This window comes from Brassica napus, chromosome A4 (assembly GCF_020379485.1).
Source record: "Brassica napus cultivar Da-Ae chromosome A4, Da-Ae, whole genome shotgun sequence".
Taxonomy (NCBI): Eukaryota; Viridiplantae; Streptophyta; class Magnoliopsida; order Brassicales; family Brassicaceae; genus Brassica; species Brassica napus.
Window position 1 is genome coordinate 17,013,325 of NC_063437.1, and position 22,961 is coordinate 17,036,285.

Sequence of the window (22,961 nt, forward strand, 5' to 3'; positions counted from 1 at the left end):
CATATATTTTTTGACCAAAGGGTTACATGTATATGTATTAAGCTATATTGTTATGAATTTATTTTTATAATAAGTCAAAACAAGTTCTAGAACAGTAAAGTGATTACATTAAGAAAAACAAAGACATGATGGAATAGGCTTTCGTGAGTGGGAACGAAAGCAGCCTCACAAGCACATTTATTTCTTGTCTTTATAACAAAAAATCTTTTTTCCAGATTATTTTATTTTCTCTATCTATGAAATTACAGAATTCGTTCACTCTCCTGCACAGAGTCATAGAGGTAGGAGGCACACAAGTTCGTACCTTACAAAATACAACAAAAAATACAGATAAATTTTGAATACAAGTAATCATCACTTAAAATCCTGATGAGAAGGTAGTTGGGAGGCCAAGTTTTGTTATTGGAGCGATTGTTACATATGAAATTGTTCTGTCAACGTCTCCTAGTTGAAATCCAAGGATAGAAAGATTGAGGTCTAGTAGATTTGGCATGGTTCTTAACCATGTAGAGAACATGAAGCTTATGAACTGTTTTGATGATTTTAACTATATTTTTCGTGAGTTTGTAACAATATCCATGCTCGTAAGTTCACATCATGAAAGATCATGGAGGGTTTTATAAAGCCATATTGTATTCCACTGGTTTATTTAGCCACCTTCTGGCTTAAGGCCGAACAAAAAATCCGAATCCGAAAAACTGAACTGAACCCGATCCGAAAAAGTAGTACCGAACCTGAACCAAAATTGATTAAATATCCGAACAGGTTCAAAATTTTGGTATCTAAAGAACCGGAACTGAACCGGACCCGAACCGAAGTATTTTGGATACCCGAATGTATCCGAATTAGATTTCTATATCCCCTTATATAAATATATTTTAAATTTAATGTCTATTAAAAACATCCAAAATATATAAGATACTTTTAAATTTTCTAAAATACTTAAAAATATATACAAATGGTCAAAAAGAAATATCTAAAATAGCTCAAATATACTCAAAACACCAAAAATACTTATCTATTGATTATCTATACAAATATTCAAACCAAATCAAATTATATGTTAAGTTTAGGTATTTTGACATATGTTATTCAAATTTGTATGTAATATATTATTTTGTTTATAGATTTTGAGAAAATTAAAGTATATAATGAATTTTAAAATTTTAAAAATAATTTTAATGGGTTATTCGAACCCGAACCAAACCTACAAAGATCTGAACCTAACCCGAACCAAAACTTAGAATCCAAATGGGGCTAAAATCTTGGACCCCGAAAACCCAAAATCCGAATAGACCCGAACTGAACCCGAATTGGTACCCGAACGCCCACCTATTATGGCTTATTGATGAGTATTTTCTATGGATACTATATGCATCCCATTATTCACTGGTTCATGTTCACGTAGTCTAGAGCAATGGTTGTTTTAAGCTAAGAAAATCAACTAGCATAAATGAGTGATTGACCTTATTGGACTTTTTGACAACATAGTTGGTTTTGTAATTTACAATGTCAGCTTTAAGAAACATATACTAAGGGAATTTGCATCAGCCTTGTAGATGACTATTCTCTAGTCACAGAGCTAGTTTGTTTCATTTCAATTTTATCAAATAATCCTAGTATGATCTTTCTGTATACTAGGGATGACTTGCAATCAATAAACTCAGTGACATGGATCATATATGATGTAAATTAAATGGGCTTTATCGATACTGGCCCAAGTATTGTGCTTAATTATCATGCACAATCTGTATTTCTTGATCTTCTTTCTTTAGATTAACGTTACAACTTTATTCTCCTTCCAAAGTAATACGAAACTCAGGGGAATCAACTCAAAGTGTTTCCGCCATGAAAGAACGGAAGCAGAACGACTCAGAGAATGGCGTTAAAATCACTCGACGCATCACGCGGTCGATGGCCACACATCATCGAAACTCATTGACGCTTCCCGTTGAGGTTGTTACAGAGATATTCTCGAGGTTGCCGTCGAAGTCCATAGCGAGATGTCGTTGCGTATGCAAGCTCTGGTCCTCCATGCTTCGTCGTCAAGACTTCACAGAGCTGTTCTTGACAAAATCTTGTGCTCACCCTCGGCTTCTTTTCGCATGCGAAGATGACAACGAGCAGTTTCTATTCTTCTCGTCGCCTCAGCCTCACAATCCGGAAGAGAACTCGCATGTCGTAGCCGTCAATAATCTTGCGTGTTTCCCAAGCTCCTATCAACTATTTGGTTGCACCAGTGGCTTCTTGTGTTATGGAGCTAACTTGATCCTCAAGGCGAGAAAAAAGCGAGCGTATGTCACGGTGATATGTAACCCTAGCACGGGACAGTCCTTGATCTTGCCTACATTGAAGTCGAGCAAGACGTCTGGAATAGAAAGCTATCTTGGATATGACCCCGTTTCTAAAGAGTTCAAGGTATTGTCTGTACGTTATGATGGTTGGATCTCTAAGGAGCTCCATGTTCTGACATTAGGAACCAAGAAATTGTCATGGAGGTTGGTCGAGTGTTGCGTACCGCACTCTACTTCTCGTAAGTGGATATGCATCAGTGGTGTGTTGTACTACATAGCCAGGACTTCAGAGGCTTATTATATGGTAGTTTGTTTTGATTTGAGGACTGAGAAGTTCAGCTTTGTGAAGTTCAGTAGAGCACTGCCTGGTTCAGCAACGCTGATAAACTACAATGGGAGATTAGGTTTGCTTAGGTCGTTGGAAGATTTTGGTAATATTAGTCGAGCAAGTAAAAGTATTGAACTGTGGGTTCTTGGGGACGCTGCAAAAAATGAATGGTCCGAGCATGTTTACATGTTACCTGATTTTTGGAAGGATGTAGTTGCGGAGAGCATGTGCATTGCTGGAATGGTTGGTACACATGAAATCGTACTGTCCCCGTGCTACCAATACGTGCCTTCCTATGTCATCTACTTCAATGTGGAGAGAAAGACGATCAGAATAGTTGGTATTCAAGGAATGGAGGCGTTTCAGGGTAATATATGCTACACCTATATCAACTAGGTTGAGAATGTTAAGCTTCTTTAAGCATTTTAAGAGAGACAAGTGTAGTTTTCGTTTTGTGTGTTGCCTTTTTTTTCCTAGTTTCTTAGTTTCAAATTTTCTGTAAGCAGAAAATCTTCTTGTTAGAAACTCTTTAAGATAATCCAGAACAGATAAGTTTAAAATGTGGTGTTTAAATGCTGTGAGAGGGAGAAGAGTTTTTAGATCTTCTTGTTACAAACTCTTTAGATAGTTTTTTAGATAAATAGATTGCTTAAGAGAACTCAACCTCACCAGAAAATTATGTTTGTCCAAGCCTTTGTAGATGATTGATAAATAACAAGTTGTAGATCTAATTGTGCCATTTTGGATTGTATTGAGTAGATCTGAGTACATAGTGTCTTATCATAAATCAAAACTTCTTAAGAGATCATCGTGAAAAGGTACAAAATTAAGAACTTGTTTAGACGTTACTCATATATGTTAACATGTTCATATCAAGCATTGTGTTAGTCGAATTTGGTTTGTTCACTTCAAAGGATCAACGATAGGTCAAAGTTTAATATCTAATTATACTTACAATCTAACATTAAAAATATATGGTGGTTAGATGAGACCACTAGGTCCACTACATTCTTAGCTCTAAATTTTACATGTCTTTAGGAATTCAGACTCTAATATAATTATTACAATCTAACATATCAGCTAATAAAAAATATAAATACCTCATCGTTGTTCATCTAACACAATGAAACCATTACATCTTAAAAGTTGACAATATCTCGTACTCATGCTCTTTAACTGGACTAGATGAGACCAATATATTCTAATTTCACAAATTCCGCATTTCTTTTCTCTCTTTTTCAGTTATAAACCCCCAAAATTATGTATAAAAGCTAACATTTCAATTAACAAACAATACAACTACAACGTTATATGATTATAATTATAGCAGATATTTATAATCTGACACTAGCACTTAAATATTTGGTTAAATGTTATTTCTCTATGTTAATATGTTCTTTTAATATGATGAATAGACGAGACCACTGCATTTCAGTGATATATACTCCTATTGCATATTTACGAGATGAACAAGAGTTTTCATTATCATAAGCCAAATTTCAGTAAATATACACTTTGATCATCTATCATCTGACATGTCTCTTAGTACATTTTTAGCTAAACACATTAAATTGTTATAATTATAAAGATTAAAGCTTTTAGGTGCGTGTTGTTGCAGCCAATTTTCAGCCCAATTTTATTCATGGAAGTCAGTTACGTTAGATTACATCTCCTTATAGGTATATCTCACAACTACTCTGTCCATATAAACTCTTGTACATCGTTTGTTTTGATTAAGGAAATACACAGACTTTCATGGTATCAGAGCTCATGTTCTTCTGATCCATTTTTTCTTTCTTTCGTTATGTACTTTTTCAAATCAGTTTTTAAGTTTTAAGTCTTATGATATATAGAGTAATCTAATATGTTTTGGAAAAAAAAATGTATAATATCAGAAAGTAAATAAGTGATAAGCTTAAATAGTGTTGGAAGTAAGGAATAGTTTTCAGTCATTAGATCAGTTTGATCCAGTGCCGGTCCTGACATTTCTGAGGGGTCCAATACAAAAATAAAAATTATGAAGACATTACATTTGATATAACTAATTTTATAAGCTAATTGGTTAAATATAATGTTTATTTAAACATATTATATTTGTATAATTAATTTATTGTATAGAAATATATTAGTTTCATGTGTTTGTCATTGTTTTTTGGTTAAATATGCATAATAGTATTTATTTTATTTTAGAAAAATAAATGGTAAGATGTCAAAAAAAATAGTGAACCCACAAAAGTAGGCCATATTCAAAAGTTTCTTGCGTTTGCGTATGTGCTAAAAGCCCATACGCAAAATGGTGAACCCACCGTTCGATCTTTACTTTTTATTGAGGAGATGCCATGTATATAAACTTATAAAGGCGTCATGAATTCATTTGTATCATGCAAAATGCGTAATTCTTGATTTTCTTGGCTCTGATACCAACTGATATAACGGAAGCTTATATGGATAAAACTAGATTCGTTGATTGTAAAAATAACCGGATACTAAGGTTTGAAAAAAACTCTTATCAGTGATTTAACAAAAGCTCTTGGTATGAAAATGCTATTCTCGTGTCATAAAAATTCGTTTAGCTATGAAAGCTCAATTATTCAATATCAAAAATTTGAATACAACTCTAGGCACAAAAAAACCTATTTATATAAAATCTAGCAACCTTAAAACTATTAAAAGTTATTTAAATAATTCGAATTAACTAATATAAAAACTAAATAATTAAGATATTTGGAATATCTATACTATTATTTGAGAAGTGAATTTGCTTTTGTGTCAAGTTCTACATAATTTTAGGTATTTGACTTATAATATAATCAAAACGAATTTTATATTAATAATATTATATTGTATTTCGTATTACCTAATTGATTATAAATTAATATGATAAATGATAAAAAAAAATTTCTATGCTATAAATCTTCTACATATTATTTTGTTGTTATCTGAAATAATATTTTTATTATAAAACATTAAGATATAAATAAATTATAATTAAATATTAATCAATCAAAAATATTTTTATAAATATTTCAAATATATAAGTGCTTTTAAAAGTCAATTATATAATTAAAATGAATTCTTATTTTAATAATATTGGATTCTATTTTATATTACTAAATTGATTGTAAATTAATATAATAAATTATCAAAATTAAAAAAAAATAAATAAAATAATTCTTATACATATATATTTTATTGTTATCTGGAAAATAAAATTTTATTATTATAAGAGATTAAGACATAGAACAATTTCTAATTAAATATTAATCAATCAAAAGTAGATTTTGTTTGTGTGTCGTATTCTCCATGATTTTAGGTATTTTTGCTTAATATATAATTTAAAAGAATTTTATATTAGTAATAATAGATTATAAGTTATATTAGCTAATTTATTATAAACTAATATGAAAAAAATTCAAAATCAAAACATATATTTTTAAAAATAAATAAGATAATTCTTATATATATATATATACTGTTGTTATCTGGAAATATTTTTTTATTATAAAACATTAAGATATAGAACCATTTATAATTAAATATTAATATATCAAAAATATTGCTAATATATAAGTGCTTTAATAAAATTATCACAAGAATAAATATATATATTTTGATGGAAATATTCATCATATATATATATATATATGATGTTTGATTTAAACTTTTTGTTAAATCATTAATAATTATTTATTATATTATTTTTTGAATTAATAAGACATAAACCAAAAATTATTAATAAGAAGATAATGACCGCATGTGTATCCAAATATTCATCAGATACAAAAAGTTATATTTCCAAAACAAAACAACTCTTTGGTTCACGGCAAAAAAAACAACACCAACTCATAGGAATCTGTCTCCGCCATGAATGTTCTAACCTTTTCTCCGCCTGTTACGCGAAGCTCATTGTCGATTCCTGATGACCTCGTTCTCGAGATATTCTCGAGGTTACCGTCAAAGGCCATAACGAGATGTCGTTGCGTATCCAAGCTCTTGGCGTCCATGCTTCGCAGTCAATATTTCACAGAGTCGTTCTTGATCAAATCTTGTGCTCGACCTCAGCTTCTATTCGCGTGCAAAGATGACAGTAAGCTTTACTTCTTCTCATCACCTCAACCTGAAAATCCAGAAGAGAACTCGTATGTTGTACCCTCCAATCATCTTGCACGTTTCCCATGTTCCGATAGATTCTCTGCTCCTAGCAGTGGCTTTTTCTCGTGTTATGGATTTAACCTGATCATGAATTGTGAGCTTGAGAATGTGATATGTAACCCTAGCACGGGACAGTCCTTGACCTTACCACCAATATTGAAATCGGGGAAAGGGTTTGGAGTAGAAAGCTATCTTGGATATGAACCCATTGCCAATGAGTTCAAGGTATTATCAATGGAACGCTCGTCTGAAAGTGGTGAGTGGATCTCTGCGAAGCACCAAGTTCTGACATTAGGAACCAATAAGTTGTCATGGAGGATGGTCGAATGTTGCATACCACATTATTGTTCTGATAAGTGGATATGCATCAGTGGTGTTATTTACTACGAAGCTCCAGACAACTGGGTTTCCATGCGTTCCATGGTAGTTTGTTTTGATTTGAGGTCTGAGAAGTTCAGCTTTGTGAATTTCATGGAAACTTCCAGTAAAGAAATGCCTGTTTCAACAACTCTGATAAACTACAATGGCAAACTAGGTTTGCTTATGTCGGGAGATTCTGATGATAATAGTGGTTGTGGTTGTATTTGTGGAGAAAGTAAAAGTCTTGAGCTGTGGGTTCTACTGGATGCTGGAAAAAATGAGTGGTCCAAGCATGTTTACGTATTACCGCCTCTGTGGAAGGATGTAGTTTCAGAGGACATGCACATTGCTGGAATGGTTGGTGTAAATGAAATCGTTTTGACCCCCTGGTACCAAACCGTGCCTCCCTATGTCATCTACTTCACCGTTGAGAGAAAGACGATCATAAAAGTTGGAATTCGAGGAATGGAAGCGTTTTGGGGTAAGAGATTCAAAACCTATTTCAACTATGTTGAGAATGTGAAGCTTCTTTAAGCATTTTAAGCAAGGCAGGTGTAGTTTTCATTTTGTGTGTTGTTTTTATTTTGAGATTCTTAGTTTGAATCTTCTGTTCGCAGAAAATCTTTTGTTATAAACTCTTTAAGATAATCCAAAACAGAGAATTTTTAAAAATGTGACACTTTCATTGCTGTGAGAGGCAGAAGAGAATTAGATCCATGAAATGAGCAGAATGTAGCTATTTTGCTTTATAGATGATTGCGCATCGTATTCAATAATACAATGCTAGGTATGCTAATGTTTCTTGAATGAGGAAACTGCAGCCTCAAGTAAAGATACCATGGAGTTTGATCCGATTGAATTTTTTTATAGTTTGTTTCTTCTCCTAAGATGGTCATTGTTCGGTTACTTTTCGAGTACTCTTACATCACAAGTACAAGGATCTAAGAGCATGTGCATTGCGGACGCTTAAGGCGTTGCTTAGCCTAATTTTCATTAAAAAGAAAATCAAAAAGACTTGATAATAGAAGCGTCGTGGCTTAATTAAGGCCCAGAAGGCACATTGCTTACGGATACGTGTGGGCAAGTGAGTGGAAAGAGAGGAGAGGTGGATTCATCACTCTTCGTGAACTCTCCCAAGGCGTTCAAAGGCAAAGGAATCTGCAAAGTCCACGGCACAGGCTTCGTCGTCATGTGCGACCGTGCTCTTCCCGGCAGCGTTTCCTCGCCGCGTCACTCGCCGCAAAGGCAGCTACGCTGAGGTTCCATTAAAAATCTCTCCTTTTTTTTCTTGAAAAAAGCTTCTTTTTTTTTGTTTTGGCAATAAAGTTACAATCTTTATGTTCGTAATTGCTTATTGATATGTTGTTTAGGTGACAAAGATCAAGACTTTAACTCCACACCGTGACTTAGTAGAAGCTCCGTGTGAGTATGCTTCCTACTGTGGTGGCTGCAAAGCTCAGAACCTCTCCTACGAAGCTCAGCTTAGAGCTAAAGAGGAACAAGTTTATGAGCTTATCACGCATGTCGGAAGGTTCTCTGATAACAGTCCTGGTCTCGAGACGGTCTTCAAGGCTATTGTTCCCTGTGATATCGAGTTTTGATTTGTTCTGTGGAGAGAGACATGAGGAAGGTTCATCGATACAATTGCAATAGAGGTTTGTTATCACACATATTCTCCTTCTTACGTTATCAAGATCATCGTTTGATCATCAAAATCATCGTTTGATCATCAATTCTCATCACAAGCACACTTATAAAAATCTAAAAAAATTCATCTCATGACATTTTGTTCTCTAAAATCCTTAATTAAGCAACTACCAATAAACCCATATAACTAAGCGTTGCTTAACAAAATTGCTTCTCTTAATTTTAATAATTAAAAATTAATCATGCCCCACTTAAACAACAAATAAGGTTGCTTGCAATGCACATGCTCTTACATTCGTCTTCTCAAAGTGAATTTTTTTCTTTACATGTTAAGTTATGGTACCTACTGATATTTCTATGTTTTCGTTACAATTTTGGTTCATTGTTTTTCTTTTTTTCACAGTTGTGACTTGTGATATCTAGATCATTGTATTACTACCTTTGATATTAAATGAGACTGTTTAAGTGTTACAAAAAAAAAAGATATCAAGTAATCGTAATATGATTCTTTCTGTATACTGAAAAAGAAAGAAAAAATGTGATTTGCATCAATAAGCTGACAAATACATAAAATCAGAGCCCTTTTTTCAAAAAAAAAAAAAACATAAAAATCCAAAAAACAAGAGAATGTGCATCATAATTGGTCTGCGCATATATGGATCATTTTCAACAAACATTAATAATATGAACTACATAGGCTGTATCGATACGGGCCCATATATTGGGCTTAAATTGGGCTTTATCATGCACAACATAAAGACAAAAGTCTTTACTGTCTTTCAAAACAAAACAAACTCTTTAGTCCAAGAAAAAATTATACGAACTCTTCCAAAACTGTCTCCGCCATGAAACCACGGCGGCAGAACGTCGGTGGTCTAACTATTTCTCGACGCGTTACACGATCGATGACCAAACTTCAACCAAACTCATTCCCGATTCCAGATGAACTCGTTTTCGAAATATTCTCGAGGTTGCCGTCGAAGGCGAAAGCTAGATGTCGTTGCGCATGCAAGCTCTGGTCCTCCATGCTCCGCCGTCAAGACTTCACAGACTCCTTCTTGACCAAATCTTGCGCTCGCCCTCAGCTTCTATTTGCATGCGAGGATGACAGCAAGTACATCTTCTTCTCGTCGCCTCAGCCTGAAAATCCGGAAGACAACTCGTACGTTGTAGCCTCTAATCACCTCGCGTGTTTCCCAAGCTCCTATAGCTTATTTGGTTGTACTTATGGCTTCTTGTGTTATGGAGCTAACATGATGTTGAATTGTGATTCTGATGAGATGATATGGAACCCTAGCACAGGACAGTCATTGACCTTACCAAGACTGAACTCGAGGTTGAGGGTTGGAGTGGACAGCTAAAAGTATTATCAATGAACCGTTCGCTTGTAAGTGGCGAACTGTTCTCTGTGGAGCACCAAGTTCTGACATTAGGAACCAAGAACTTGTCATGGAGGTTGGTGGAGTGCTGTGTACCACATTTTTCTTGTCGTAAGTGGATTTGCATCGGAGGTGTTCTTTACTACACAGCTTCAGTCAACAGTTCGTCCTTCAGTTCCATGTTGGTTTGTTTTGATTTGAGGTCTGAGAAGTTCCGCTTTGTGAGTTTCCTGGAAACTTTCAGTAGAGCAATGCATGAATCAACAACTCTGGTGAACCACGATGGGAAACTAGGTTTGCTTATGTCGGAAGATTCTAGTAATGTTACTCGATCAAGTAAAATCTTTGATCTGTGGGTTCTGCAAGACGATGAATGGTCAAAGCATGAATATGTATTACCACCTTTGTGGAAAGATGTGGTTACGGAGACCATGTGCATTGCTGGAATGGTTGGTACCAGTGAAATCGTCTTGTCCCCACGCTTCCAGTACGTGCCTTCCTATGTCATCTACTACAACGTCGAGAGCAAGACGATCAGAAAAGTTGGAATCCAAGGACTGGAAGCTTTTCAGGGTAGCCGTTTCTACACCTATCTCAACTATGTTGAGAATGTGAAGTTTCTTTAAGCGTTTTTAAGTGAGAGACGAGTGTAGTTTTCATTTTGTGTGAAAAACCCCACCTGTTGTGGAAGATTATAGACAAGGGGATGGTAGAAAATCTTTTTTTTTTTGTTAGAAACTCTGTAAATAGTAAATATACTAATCCAAGGGGATGTTAATTAAGAATGCGATCTTTCAGTGTGATGGATAGGATAAGAGTTTCTAGATCCATCACATGAGCAGAATGTTGCTATTTGCTTAACCTCGCCAGAAAACGAGGTTTTGTCCAAGCCCTTGTAAATGATCTAATTTTGTGCGATTTTGGATTGTACGGAGTTACATAGTGTTTATCACAAGTCAAAACTTCTTAAGAAATAATCGAGAAAGACACAAAAAAAAGCAGAACAAGTTGAACAAACAGCTTTAGATGGTGACGATTCAATAATTATCAAAAGACACCTTACATCAGGAAATGAAAACTCCAAACTGTATTTTTTAAGTATTTTTTCAACTCGAATATTAAAAAGGTAAACGTCTAGCTGCAAAATCCAAGTGTTATAATTTTGTTATATTAACCCAAGTAAAGTGGGGCTGCATGCATCAAAAGAAAACACGAAGAGTAGTTCTTGATTTTTTTTTCTTTATAATAAAGATATAAAAGACTCTTTCCAAAGCAATACGAACACAAAGAGTTCGATACGAACGAATTCATTCTTTCGATAACGAACTCTACTCAAGAGTCTCCGCCATGCAGCCACCGCGGCAGAACGTCTTGAAGGGCGATGGTGTAACCATTTATCAAGGCGTTACACGATCAATGACCAGACGTCATCGGAACTCATTGCCGGTACCTGAAGAACTCGCTATGGAGATATTCTCGAGGCTGCCGTCGAAGGCGATGGCGAGATGTCGTTGCGCATGCAAGCTCTGGTCCTCCATGCTTCGCCGTCAAGATTTCACAGACTTCTTCTTGACCAAATCTTGCGCTCGTCCTCAGCTCCTTTTCGTCAGGGATGATTACAGCGTCAGAGAGTTTGTCTTCATCTCGTCCCCTCAGCCTGAAAATCCCCAAGAGAACTCGTACGTTGTCGCCGCCAATCATCTTGCGTGTTTCCCACGTTCCAACGGATTCTATGGTTGTACCAACGGCTTCTTCTGTTATGGAGCTGACCGGTTCTTTAAGGGGCTGAAAAAGCCAGTGCGTGTTCCGGTAATATGTAACCCTAGCACGGGACAGTCCTTGACCTTACCGAGATTGATCTCGAAAATGAGGTATGGAGTGCAGAGCTATCTTGGATATGAGCCGATGGAGAAAGAACTCAAGTTATTGTCGATGAACAGCTCGCTTGTAAGTAATGAGTGGATCTCTGTGGAGTACCAAGTTCTGACATTAGGAACCAAAAAATTGTCATGGAGGTTGGTCGAATGTTGCATCCCACATTGTTCTTCAAGTGAGTGGATATGCATCAGTGGTGTTCTCTACTACGCAGCTAGAGCAGCCGGATCTTCAGTGAATTCTATGGTCGTTTGTTTTGATTTGAGGTCTGAGAAGTTTAGCTCCGTCATGTTCAGTAAAGCAATGCCTAGTTCAACAACTATGGTAAAATACAATGGCAAACTAGGTTTGCTTATGTCTGGAGATTCTCACGATGACGTTACTCGATCAAGTACAAGTTTTGAGCTGTGGGTTCTGCTTGACGCTGCAAAACAAGAATGGTCCAATCATGTATACGTATTACCACCTTCGTGGGAGGATGTGGTTGCAGAGACCATGTACATTGCTGGACTGGTTGGTACAAATGTAATCGTCTTCTCCCCAAGCTACCAAAGAATGCCTTACTATGTCATCTACTACAATGTGGAGAGAAGGACCATCACAAAAGTTGGAATCCAAGGACTGGAAGCGTTTCAGGGTAAGAGTTTCAAAACCTATCTCAACTATGTTGAGAATGTGAAGCTTATTTAAGCATTTTACCAGTGAGAGACAAAGTGTAGTTTTCATTTTGTGTGTTTCGTTTTTTTCTAGCATCTTAGTTTGAAAAAGCCCCACCTGTTGTGGATGATAGATAATCTTCTTGTTTCAAACTCTTCACAAATGTAAATACTCATCCAAAACAGAGAAGTTTAGCATTGATTATTATTCTAAACAGAGTAGTTTAGAATGTGATCTTAAGTTATCTACTACAATATCGAAAAAAAAACTATCATAAAAGTTGGAGTCCAAGGGATGGAAGCGTCAAGCGTGTGTGAGTGCTAATTTGTGCACCTTCCTAGACCATATTGATGACCTGAAGCTAATGGAAGCGTTTTAATTCGTTACTTAGTCCCTTACTCTTTTCTACTGGTTTTGTATACTTATCACTTTTATGGCTTATTCGATGACTATTTTAATGGTTTCTGTGTGGTTTGTTCTAAGCTAAAAGTTAGCTTTCTAAACTCTTGTTTACCTAGCATCTGTAACTGGGTGATCGTCTAATTAAGTTTTCTGACATAGCTGGTTAAAATTAAGTGGTTTGATGGTTTCTATAGTTACTAATGTAAGTTCTCTGTATATAGAAATACTCAAAATATCATGTACTTGGATTAGAATCTTTTGACGAAGACACTAATACATCAGTAGCAATTAGCTCACAAATACAGAGGAAACAGAAGAAAGAAAACTGAAAGAGAGTGTTTATTTCATATTCAACATATGAATCGTACACAAAGTCAAACATATATATAATCTTAATTAATCTTTTTATTGATTAATTACTTGAAAGGATCAGTAGGCAAGAAACTAAACATGACCATATCTCTTAAACTTCCTTTCATAACTATAAACTTCCTCATCACACCTTCTCTAGTAAACCCAACTTTTTCAAGAACCCTTTGAGATCCGACATTGTCCACGTCAACTAGTGCCTCAAGCCTCTCAACCTCCGGCATTTCCTTGAATACCTCCGCCGTCACTAGCCTCACCGCCTCCGTAGCGAACCCTTTTCCCCAGTACTTTCTTGCTAGCACATAACCTATCTCTTTCCTGATCTTATCGACCGGCATGATCAAGATGTAGCCGATGGGACGATCGTCCTCTAAACAGATGGCTCGGAGCCAAGGGTGTGTCAAGACAGAATCCGTTATGTATTTGATGGCTTCTTCTCGGCTCGTGCATGGCTCCCACGAGCAAAAGCGTGCGACTTCAGCATCTGTGGCCCATACCATGTAGTCGTCAACGTCCGAAAGAGTCATCGGCCGGAGTGATATTCTTCCCGGCGGCGATGAAACAACCACCGTTGGCTGAGTCTCGTTTAAGTCCATCTCCATTTAGGATAGTGTTTGTTTGAGATATCTCATCATATACGTCAATGCGATATCTTTATATACACAGCTTAGCAAATAAACTCGAATCTTGCTTCTTGCTTTTGAGTAAAATAAAGTTAGTGGTAATATCATATTATTTTTTTATAACAATTATTGACTGAAGTTCCGACAAAAGATGACGTGTCAGTGTGAATGAATGGTTGTCAATTTTGACCTTTGACTTTTACACTTACTTGGTTGCCAAACAAAGCATAGATCGGACTTTGGAGCTCATCTTGTTGCTTGATAGCTTCCAGTGGGATGCCTGTGTTTCAAAAAAAAAAAGAAAAAGGGATGCCTTAAACCCCACGTGTCAAAAATTGATTGGTCGCTTTTTCTTTTCCGAAGAGGATTTTAGTTTTCGTAACAAGTGGTTAAAGTAAATGATTTGGTATGGTAGTAGTCAACGCAAGACTCATCATGTTTTCTTCTGTAACAAGGCTAAGGCTCAACATGTTATGTTGTGAAGGTAAAAATTTACCCAACGTTAAGAGATTTTGTATGGTCTATTTTTCTTAAAATACTTGGTCTTCTAAATTTTTTTAACACCATCATGGTTAACTGATCTTTATTTCATCTAATCGTAGCTATAAAAAAAGTCAGCTTCGAAATTTGGAAGCTACAGACATCTTAATTTAACAAAAAAGTTAATTTTTAACAATTTGAAATCATAGGTTTATATATATATATATATATATATTAAATCTTAGAAATTTGGAGACTTTAAACTGATATTTGACTATGTTAGAAATATGAATCGGTTTTCTCTTATTTTTCTTTTGCCGGCTAAAAACTTTATTAATATCAGTTTCAGTTTAAAACAGATTTTACATGAATAACAAAACTTTCAACAAATAAATTTTATGAAATCGTTTTTTCTCTTATAATATTTCCATACACTATCCTTTTCCTTCTAATTGTTTAATTTTCTAAAAAGTTCAATATAAACTTACTCTTGTTACTTATGAGATTTTGAATCGGTGAATTCATTTTATGAAGTGAACACGGTACTAGATACAAAAGCACATACTCTCAAATAATATAAATAATTTTGGTGTAAAATAGTAAAATCTATAAGGTTACAACAACATAAGAAAAAGAAAAACAGAGCATCATCATATCAAATTATACATGTGCTTTGACTGATCTTTGTTATTCAAAATCAGACTAGAGCAAAGAATCAGATGGCAAGAAACTAAACATGACCATATCTCTAACATTCCCTTTAAGGTACATGAACTTCCTCATCACGCCTTCTCTCACAAACCCAACTTTTTCAAGAACCTTTTGAGACCCAATGTTATCTACGTCCACAAGAGCCTCAAGCCTCTCCATCTCCGGCATCTCCTTGAATATCTCCGCCGCCACAAGCCTCACCGCCTCCGTCGCTATCCCTTTCCCCCAATACTTGCTTCCGATAACGTAACCGATCTCTCCTCTGATACTATCGACGGGCGTGACCGAGATCGAGCCGATGGCGCGGTCATCATCTAAGCAGATAGCTCGGAGCCAAGGGTGTGGCAAAACGAAGCTGTTTATGTAAGCTATGCCGGCTTCTCGGCTCGTGTAAGGCTCCCACGTGCAAAAGCGTGTGACGTTTATGTCAGTTGCCCAGACCATGAAGTCGTCTATGTCGGAGAGAGTCATTGGTCGGAGATGGATTTTCTCGGACGGCGAGGAACTCACGGCTTTGAGAGTGCATGAGTCGATCTCCATCTTGGATGATGATTCTTTTGAGTTTTCTTGGTCTGTTTCCTTTGAAGGCATTGAAGTTTGTATTCTCAAAGATTGCTAAGGCAATTTGATACTTGATTCTACACATATGGCGGTTTAAATAATTAGACATTTGTATAGTAAATAAAATAAAATTAAAAATAAAGAAAATAAAAACAGAAGTTTCCTTGTTGCTTCTACCGGCCGGTCAAATACGCAACAACTAATATGGAGCTATCTTTCAGTCTCGTGGGAGGCCCATAATGTGACATGGCATAGAATGTTTGGTCATCTTTCCAATTAGACTATTGATTGTTTTTTTTTCTGTAGTTGGTGTAAGATTTTCTTTTCTTTTAACTTGGTTGAAATTAAATATTTTACTCAACAAACAGAGTATGTAAAAGATTTTCTTTTCAGAAAAATATAACAAAAGAAGAGTAGAACATAAAAACGAGGCACACAACTTTCACCTTTTTCTCTCTTTGTCCACCAGAGTGTCAGACAAAGGAAGAGGAAACGAACGAACGAACGAGCAAATAAAAACGTCTCTAAGAATGGCTTACATTTCAGTAATATAAACCCGTATTGGAGACTTAAGAGATGAACATGAATCTCTATTATTAATTTTAATCATCTATCATCTCACATGTATCTTGAATTTTTTTTTTTTTGGCAAAACACGTTAAATTGCTATAAAAATTAAAAAAATTTAGATGCGTGTTGTAGCAATATTAAAAAAAAGGTATAATTTTTAGCCATTTTTATTCATAAAACAGCCAAGCAAATGGATCATCGTAAAGAGAACCAAGCCCAACAATATTTAATATTTTAAATTTTAGTTCTTACTAGATTTACATTCGTAATTTGAAAGTGCATATTTTTTTTGTTGAACATTTTGATAAACTTTGCATGAGTATAAAATATTTTTTGAAAATAAATAACTTTAAAGTCGTTATATTATAATGTTTGAGTTTCAAGCATAATTTTCATATCCGATTGGTCAAAACAGTAAATCCAACGATCTTTATATAATCCACTCTGAATTTAATAAAAAATTCATTAATTAAAAATTCGATAAAACCTGCTAACAATCCAAAGATCCACTATCAACACGTGATCCGATACAGGGTGAAAAACTCAAAAATTTGATAATAGTTTTTAAAATTTTTGATTAATTTCTCATATATTTTTAAGTGTTAGATAAAATTGAATAAAACTTATGACTCTTTAAATTTTGATTAAATTTTTATTATGCAATTCGAAAAAGAGAAAAAATGGTAACATAAAAAATAAAATTTATTGATATAACAATATTCGTTTATTTTTGTTATTAGTAATCTATTATACACCGATATTTTTATTTATCGTTGATAATGAAATCTTAGGACTAAATAAGGATCTATACTATTATTTGCGAAGTAAATTTTCGAAATCGAACTCTCACGTTAAAAGTTAGAGTGGTTAATATTGTTTATACCCTTAATGAATAAAATGTATAAATAAATTAAAAAATAAAAACAAAATTTTAATTTATTTGATTAGATAATTGATATAATAGTAATAGTTATCCAAAATCTGAAAATATAATTTAAAAGAGAGATAATTTCTATATATATATTATATTTTTATCAGAAAAAGTCTTTAAGTGAAAAGTTAAAAACATAATTATGTAACTAAATATTAATCAAACAAAGTTCTTAATTATATAGTTAAAAATAGAATATTGAATTATCCAAAATCTAAAAATATAATTAAAAAAAGATAATTTTTATATATATATTGTATTGTTATCTGAAAAAGTCTTTTAGTAAAAAGTTAAAGAAACATAAATTATATAATTAAAAATAGAATATTGAGTTATTTTAAAATTTTATTTTAGTATAATGAATATATTGTACAAAAAACTTTTAAAAATTTTATGAATATATTTAAACCCGCATCGCGGGCAAAGATCTAGTTTAAATAATTTGAGGTTGAGATGTAGTTAAAGCCCAAAAACCGGACGGCCATTCTACCATTAATGAGTGTTTAATTTCTTTGGAATATTAACGACATTACTTGTAATTATTAGCGTTTCTTTAATGGTAAAAGTTAGGAAGAATATATTGATGTAAAATATCTAGTGTAATCTAAAATGTTTTGGAAAGATTTGCAATATCTAAGAAAGTAAATAAGAGATGAGCTTAAAAAGTTGAGAGTAAGGAATAGATTTCAGTCATTATATCAATTCGATCTTCACCTTTTATTGAGGAGATGCCATGTATATAAAGGAGGTAATGGTCTCATTTGTATCACGCAGAATCTGTAATTCTTGATTTTTTTTCCTTTGCTCCTAGAATAAATACAGAGATTTTATTTCCAAAACAAAACAAACTCTTTGGTCCAAGAAAGAAAAAACACCAACTCTTCGGAATCTCCTGTCTCCGCCATGAACGTCTCGGTTCTAACCTTTTCTCCGCCTGTTACACGAAGTTCATTGCCGATCCCTGATGACCTTGTTTTCGAAATATTCTCGAGGTTGCCGTCAAAGGCGATAGCGAGATGTCGTTGCTTATCCAAGCTCTTGGCGTCCATGCTTCGTAGTCAATATTTGACAGAGTTGTTTTTAACCAAATCTCGTGCTCGCCCTCGGCTTCTATTCGCCTTCCAAGATGACAGTGAGGTTGTCTTTTTCTCGTCGCCTCAGCATGAAAATCCGGAAGAGAACTCGTATGTTGTAGCCCCCAGTCATCTTGCATGTTTCCCAATTTCTTATAAATTCTCTACTCCTAGTCCTACCAGTGGCTTCTTCTGTTATGTAGTTGAACGGATCTTTGAGGGGATGAAAGATTCAGAGTATGTTCGGGTGATATGTAACCCTAGCACCGGACAGTCCTTGACCTTACCAACATTGAAGTCGAGCAAGAGGTTTGGAGTTGAAAGCTATATTGGATATGACCCCGTTTCTAAAGAGTTCAAGGTTTTGTCAATGGAAACCTCGTTTGTAAGTGGTGAGTGGATCTCTGTGAAACATCGAGTTCTGACATTAGGAACCAAGAACCTGACATGGAGGTTGATCGAGTGTTCCATCCCACATTGTTCTTCTACTAAGTGGATATGTATCAATGGTGTTCTTTATTACACAGCTAATGCAGACAGCCGTTCTTACGAGCCTTCCATGGTAGTTTGTTTTGATTTGCAGTCTGAGAAGTTGACCTTTGTGAATTTCATGAAAGCTTCCGGTAAAGAAATGCATGGTTCAACAACTCTGATCAACTACAATGGGAAACTAGGTTTGCTTATGTCTGAAGATATTAGTAGTTATTATATTTGTGGAGCAAGTAAAAGTCTTGAGCTGTGGGTTCTACGAGATGCTGGAAAAAATGAGTGGTCCGAGCATGTATACGTATTACCGCCTTCGTGGGAGGATGTAGTTTCAGAGTACATGCGCATTTCTGGAATGGTTGGTCCAAATGAAATCGTATTGGCCCCTTTGTTCCAAAACGTGCCTCCCTATGTCATCTACTACAATGTGGAGAGAAAGACGATCAGAAAAGTTGGGATCCAGGTAATGGAAGCGCTTCAGGGAAAGAGATTTTACACCTTTGTCAACTATGTTGAGGATGTGAAGTTTCTTTAAGTAAGATATGTGTACGTAGTTTTCTGATCGTCTTTGTAAGAGATCATAGAGATAGGTACAAAATAAAGAAAGTTGAAGAAGAGCTATAGATGATGATGCTATCCAAACTGAGATTTTTATTGTTGTTAACTTTAAACTTTAAAGCACCTAGTCAATTAAGACTGAGAATTCACACCTTGCTTCTTAGTTCATATTTCTTGGATTTTTTCTGGTTATATAAATAAGGGCTGGACAAAAAATTTAAATCCGAAAAACCAAACCGGACCTGGTCCGAAAATATAGTATTGGACTGGATCCAAAATTGGTTAAATATCCGAACGGGTTCAAAATTTTGATATCTAGAGATCTAGAACAGAATCGGACCCAAACTCAAATATTTAGGTACCTAAATGTATCCGAAATAGATTTATATATTTAAATATATTAATTATTTTAGATTTAATATACATAAAATCTAAAATATATAAAATATTATGAAAATTATCCAAAAACTTAAAAATATATACAAGTAGTCAAAAATAAATGCATAAAATATTTAAACAATAATCAAAACACCAAAAATACTAAAAATATCTATTAACTCTTTAAACCAAACCAATTTATATGTTAAGTGTATGTATTTTAGCATACAATGTTCAAATGTATATGTAATATATCATTTATTTTTTTAGATTTTGGAAATTTAAAGTATGTATGAATTTTTAAATTTTATTAAAAATAGTTTAAACGGGTATCCAAACTCACAAAGATCCAAACGAAACCTGAACCAAAATTTATAAATACCGAACCAAAACGTATATCCAAACGTCCACCCCTGTAAAATAGAGTTCATGTATAAATTTTTTTTTTTTTGAAAAATATATGAATAGAAGACGGACACAAAACATCAATCTTTTCTCTCTTTTTTCCACCAAAGTGCTAGACAAAGGAAGATAGAACGAACAAACAAACAACACAAAAACGTCTATCAGAATGGTTCACAATGTATTAGAGGCACAATACAAGTGCAAACTAACTGATTCAAAGGTACCACACTTGTGTTAAATGAGCCACCAAATTCTAATAAGCCAATTGATTCAAAGGTATCACATTTGTGTAAAATGAGCCACCGGATTCAAATACACCACCTGATCAAAGGTTTTACACTTATGTTAAATGAGCCAACAGATTCAAATAAACCAACTAATTCAAAGTTACAACACTTGTGTTAAATGAGCCACCAGATACTAAAAAGCAGCATTAGTGAAGATAAAGAGTACTTTCCCATTCTTATATTATATTACTATTTTTAAAGTAATTTATAGTGAATAAGTGATTTAGTACTTAACCAGCATGATGTCAATTAAATCAATACCAAAAAAAAAGCATATGAGACTTTAAGAAGTCAAATACAACAATAAGACTAGTATGATTGTATGATTGTATCAGTCCAAACTTGTATTCAACGGCATCGCAATTGAGAAAGGTACCATCGAGTGATTAAATTGATTTAAGAGGGAGGGATGGCAAAACATCAAAACTTCATGCTCCAAACAAATCTCAAGACCTTTTTCCACTAAAAATACTTGTATCAAATAACAAAAACAATGAAAAAAGACGAAAAATGGCCACAAGAAAAACATCAGAAATAAAACTTTGCTGACTTAGTTTGATTCAATATGCTTCTTGACAATGTTGAGTGCAGTCGTATCTTCACCATAGTCCTGTAACATTAAACAACATAACAAATAAATCACCAATCACATCGAGAGACGTTTAAAAAAAAAAAGAAGAAGACTCTTTACCTTGACTACAAGGCACGAGCATCCAACAACCTTCCTCGCATTACCCTCTGAATCAATCTTGCAAAGCTACAAAACCAAATTCCAACATTATTACAAAACCAGACCAAAACTCCACATCATCAATTAAAAGAAAAAGACAAAAACTTACACCAGCCCATTCACCGAGGGTTTTAGCACTCGGAACCGTAAGCAAGTTGATGTTGTGATCAGCGCAGAGAGCTTTAACAAGCTTGACGTAATCAGGCTGGTTGCAGTCTTCAGCCAAGACACAGAGCTGAGCAGACCGCTTCTCGATAAGCTTAGCGCATTCATGGAGACCACGGACCACGCCACCGTGAGCACGAGCCTTCCTCAGCGTGAGCTCCAGTGCAGTTAAGAGATCCATGTCCTCTGGGATCGCAGAGGGCTCAGCAACGGGGGGAACAACAACAGCAGGAGCAGCTTCATCACTGAAACACATTGGATAAGAACCAAATCTATGAACGAATCTACAAACACTTAACTAGAGAAGTGATTAGGTACATCGCAAAGAGAAGCTTACCCAGACATGTTTGTTTCTTGGAGATGGAGGTAGGCTACGACAAGGACGAACTGAAGGTGAACTGGAAATAGAGTGACGAAGTTATTATATTAGGGTTTACGATCCCTGATTGCGAACCTGGGCCACTCTAATGGGCCTATGTGGGCTTCGGGTCCTTTTGGACATTATGCGGTATGTTAATCTTTCCCAATTATTAAACACGAAATGTGTTGATTGTTATTTCCACATTGTAATATTGGAACCAGAACTCCAAAATAACTTATTTTTGTTTAGAATCTCACTCACTTCTTGTCTGAACGTATAGTTTTTATCTTAAAAAAATATATGTTTTTTTCCTTCTAAAAATTATCATAAGCTCCCACTGTTTGTTATAAATCTGTACTTCGCAAGTTACAAACTATTCAAACACTTCTAAACGATCATATCAAACATCTCATCATTCTCAGTTTAGCGTCAACCATGTTAATCTTTTTAATGATTAAGAGGTTCTGGATCCGAAAACTCGCATATCTTTCTAAAGCACACCCAGACCATGTTAAATTAGTTCTCATTAACCCGGAAATGAAATTTACGACCTTTTAAACCCTTTACAACTAATAAGGAATCCAAGAACTTTAAGGAATTATGAGTCTACCAAACTACTTTTAGTTGTGAATTTTGGTAGTCTCATACTTCCCTATTTAATCCAACCTAGAAAATTAAATAACAATAGTATGCTTTTAGTTTTTGTATTCATAAATTTTTTTGCAAAAAACTATTTTAATGTAATGTAAGCTGAATTCTCTTGAAGGTCAGCCATTCTTTAGAGCCGGTTTCAACCCACCTATCAACAAAGCCAAGAACTGTCACGATGAGTCTCGTTTATATGGAAATAACATCCGTTGTTCATTCCAGCGAGTGCTCTAGAACCGGAGTTCATGGCACAGTATCAACCGCCTCACCATCTGTCTCTTCCAACAATATGTTTTCCGGCAAAGTTGAGATTCACCTAGTCTCCCGGTTTATCATAGTTGGTATAAGAGCTGATCTTGTTTGTTTAATGGACTGCATAGCCAAATCTAGCTTTTCAGTGGGCTTATCATCAGTGTTGGTGTTCACCAACGATCTTCAAACCCGCTCGTCAGGGTCCCCTTTCATCGGTTGTTGTACCGACATTAGTATGTTCTTAGGAACATCAGTTTCAGGGTTTCAAGTGAAGCATGT

At 34.8% G+C, this 22,961-nt stretch overlaps 7 protein-coding genes and 1 pseudogene across 7 annotated transcripts; 5 read left to right on the plus strand and 3 right to left on the minus strand.

Annotated features, from left to right (window-relative positions):
- Positions 1-1,482: 1,482 nt before the first annotated feature.
- On the plus strand, positions 1,483-3,841 carry LOC106450066 (F-box protein DOR-like). Its single transcript, XM_022718697.2, has one exon. The coding sequence runs from the start codon at positions 1,849-1,851 to the stop codon at positions 3,016-3,018; it is 1,170 nt and encodes a 389-aa protein (XP_022574418.2). The 5' UTR covers positions 1,483-1,848; the 3' UTR covers positions 3,019-3,841.
- A 2,645-nt stretch (positions 3,842-6,486) lies between these two features.
- On the plus strand, positions 6,487-7,682 carry LOC106399937 (F-box protein DOR-like). The gene has a single exon (XM_048778392.1). The coding sequence runs from the start codon at positions 6,487-6,489 to the stop codon at positions 7,666-7,668; it is 1,182 nt and encodes a 393-aa protein (XP_048634349.1). The 3' UTR covers positions 7,669-7,682.
- Positions 7,683-9,408: 1,726 nt separating this feature from the next.
- LOC106400420 lies at positions 9,409-11,040 on the plus strand (annotated as a pseudogene).
- Positions 11,041-11,386: 346 nt separating this feature from the next.
- Positions 11,387-13,496, plus strand: LOC106448800 (F-box protein DOR-like). Its single transcript, XM_013890635.2, has one exon. It carries the CDS (start codon positions 11,508-11,510, stop codon positions 12,723-12,725), a length of 1,218 nt encoding a protein of 405 aa, XP_013746089.2. The 5' UTR covers positions 11,387-11,507; the 3' UTR covers positions 12,726-13,496.
- On the minus strand, positions 13,416-14,165 carry LOC106450064 (uncharacterized N-acetyltransferase p20-like). The gene has a single exon (XM_013891724.3). The coding sequence runs from the start codon at positions 14,063-14,065 to the stop codon at positions 13,511-13,513; it is 555 nt and encodes a 184-aa protein (XP_013747178.2). The 5' UTR covers positions 14,066-14,165; the 3' UTR covers positions 13,416-13,510.
- Positions 14,166-15,114: 949 nt separating this feature from the next.
- On the minus strand, positions 15,115-15,934 carry LOC106450063 (uncharacterized N-acetyltransferase p20-like). Its single transcript, XM_013891723.3, has one exon. The coding sequence runs from the start codon at positions 15,866-15,868 to the stop codon at positions 15,269-15,271; it is 600 nt and encodes a 199-aa protein (XP_013747177.2). The 5' UTR covers positions 15,869-15,934; the 3' UTR covers positions 15,115-15,268.
- Positions 15,935-18,114: 2,180 nt separating this feature from the next.
- Positions 18,115-19,504, plus strand: LOC106450062 (F-box protein DOR-like). The gene has a single exon (XM_013891722.3). It carries the CDS (start codon positions 18,243-18,245, stop codon positions 19,431-19,433), a length of 1,191 nt encoding a protein of 396 aa, XP_013747176.2. The 5' UTR covers positions 18,115-18,242; the 3' UTR covers positions 19,434-19,504.
- A 1,432-nt stretch (positions 19,505-20,936) lies between these two features.
- Positions 20,937-21,824, minus strand: LOC106450061 (40S ribosomal protein S12-1). Its single transcript, XM_013891721.3, has 4 exons — positions 21,759-21,824; positions 21,366-21,666; positions 21,218-21,283; positions 20,937-21,136 (listed from the first exon to the last, which is right to left on the minus strand). Exons 1-4 carry the CDS (start codon positions 21,764-21,766, stop codon positions 21,077-21,079), a joined length of 435 nt encoding a protein of 144 aa, XP_013747175.1. The 5' UTR covers positions 21,767-21,824; the 3' UTR covers positions 20,937-21,076.
- Positions 21,825-22,961: the final 1,137 nt, after the last annotated feature.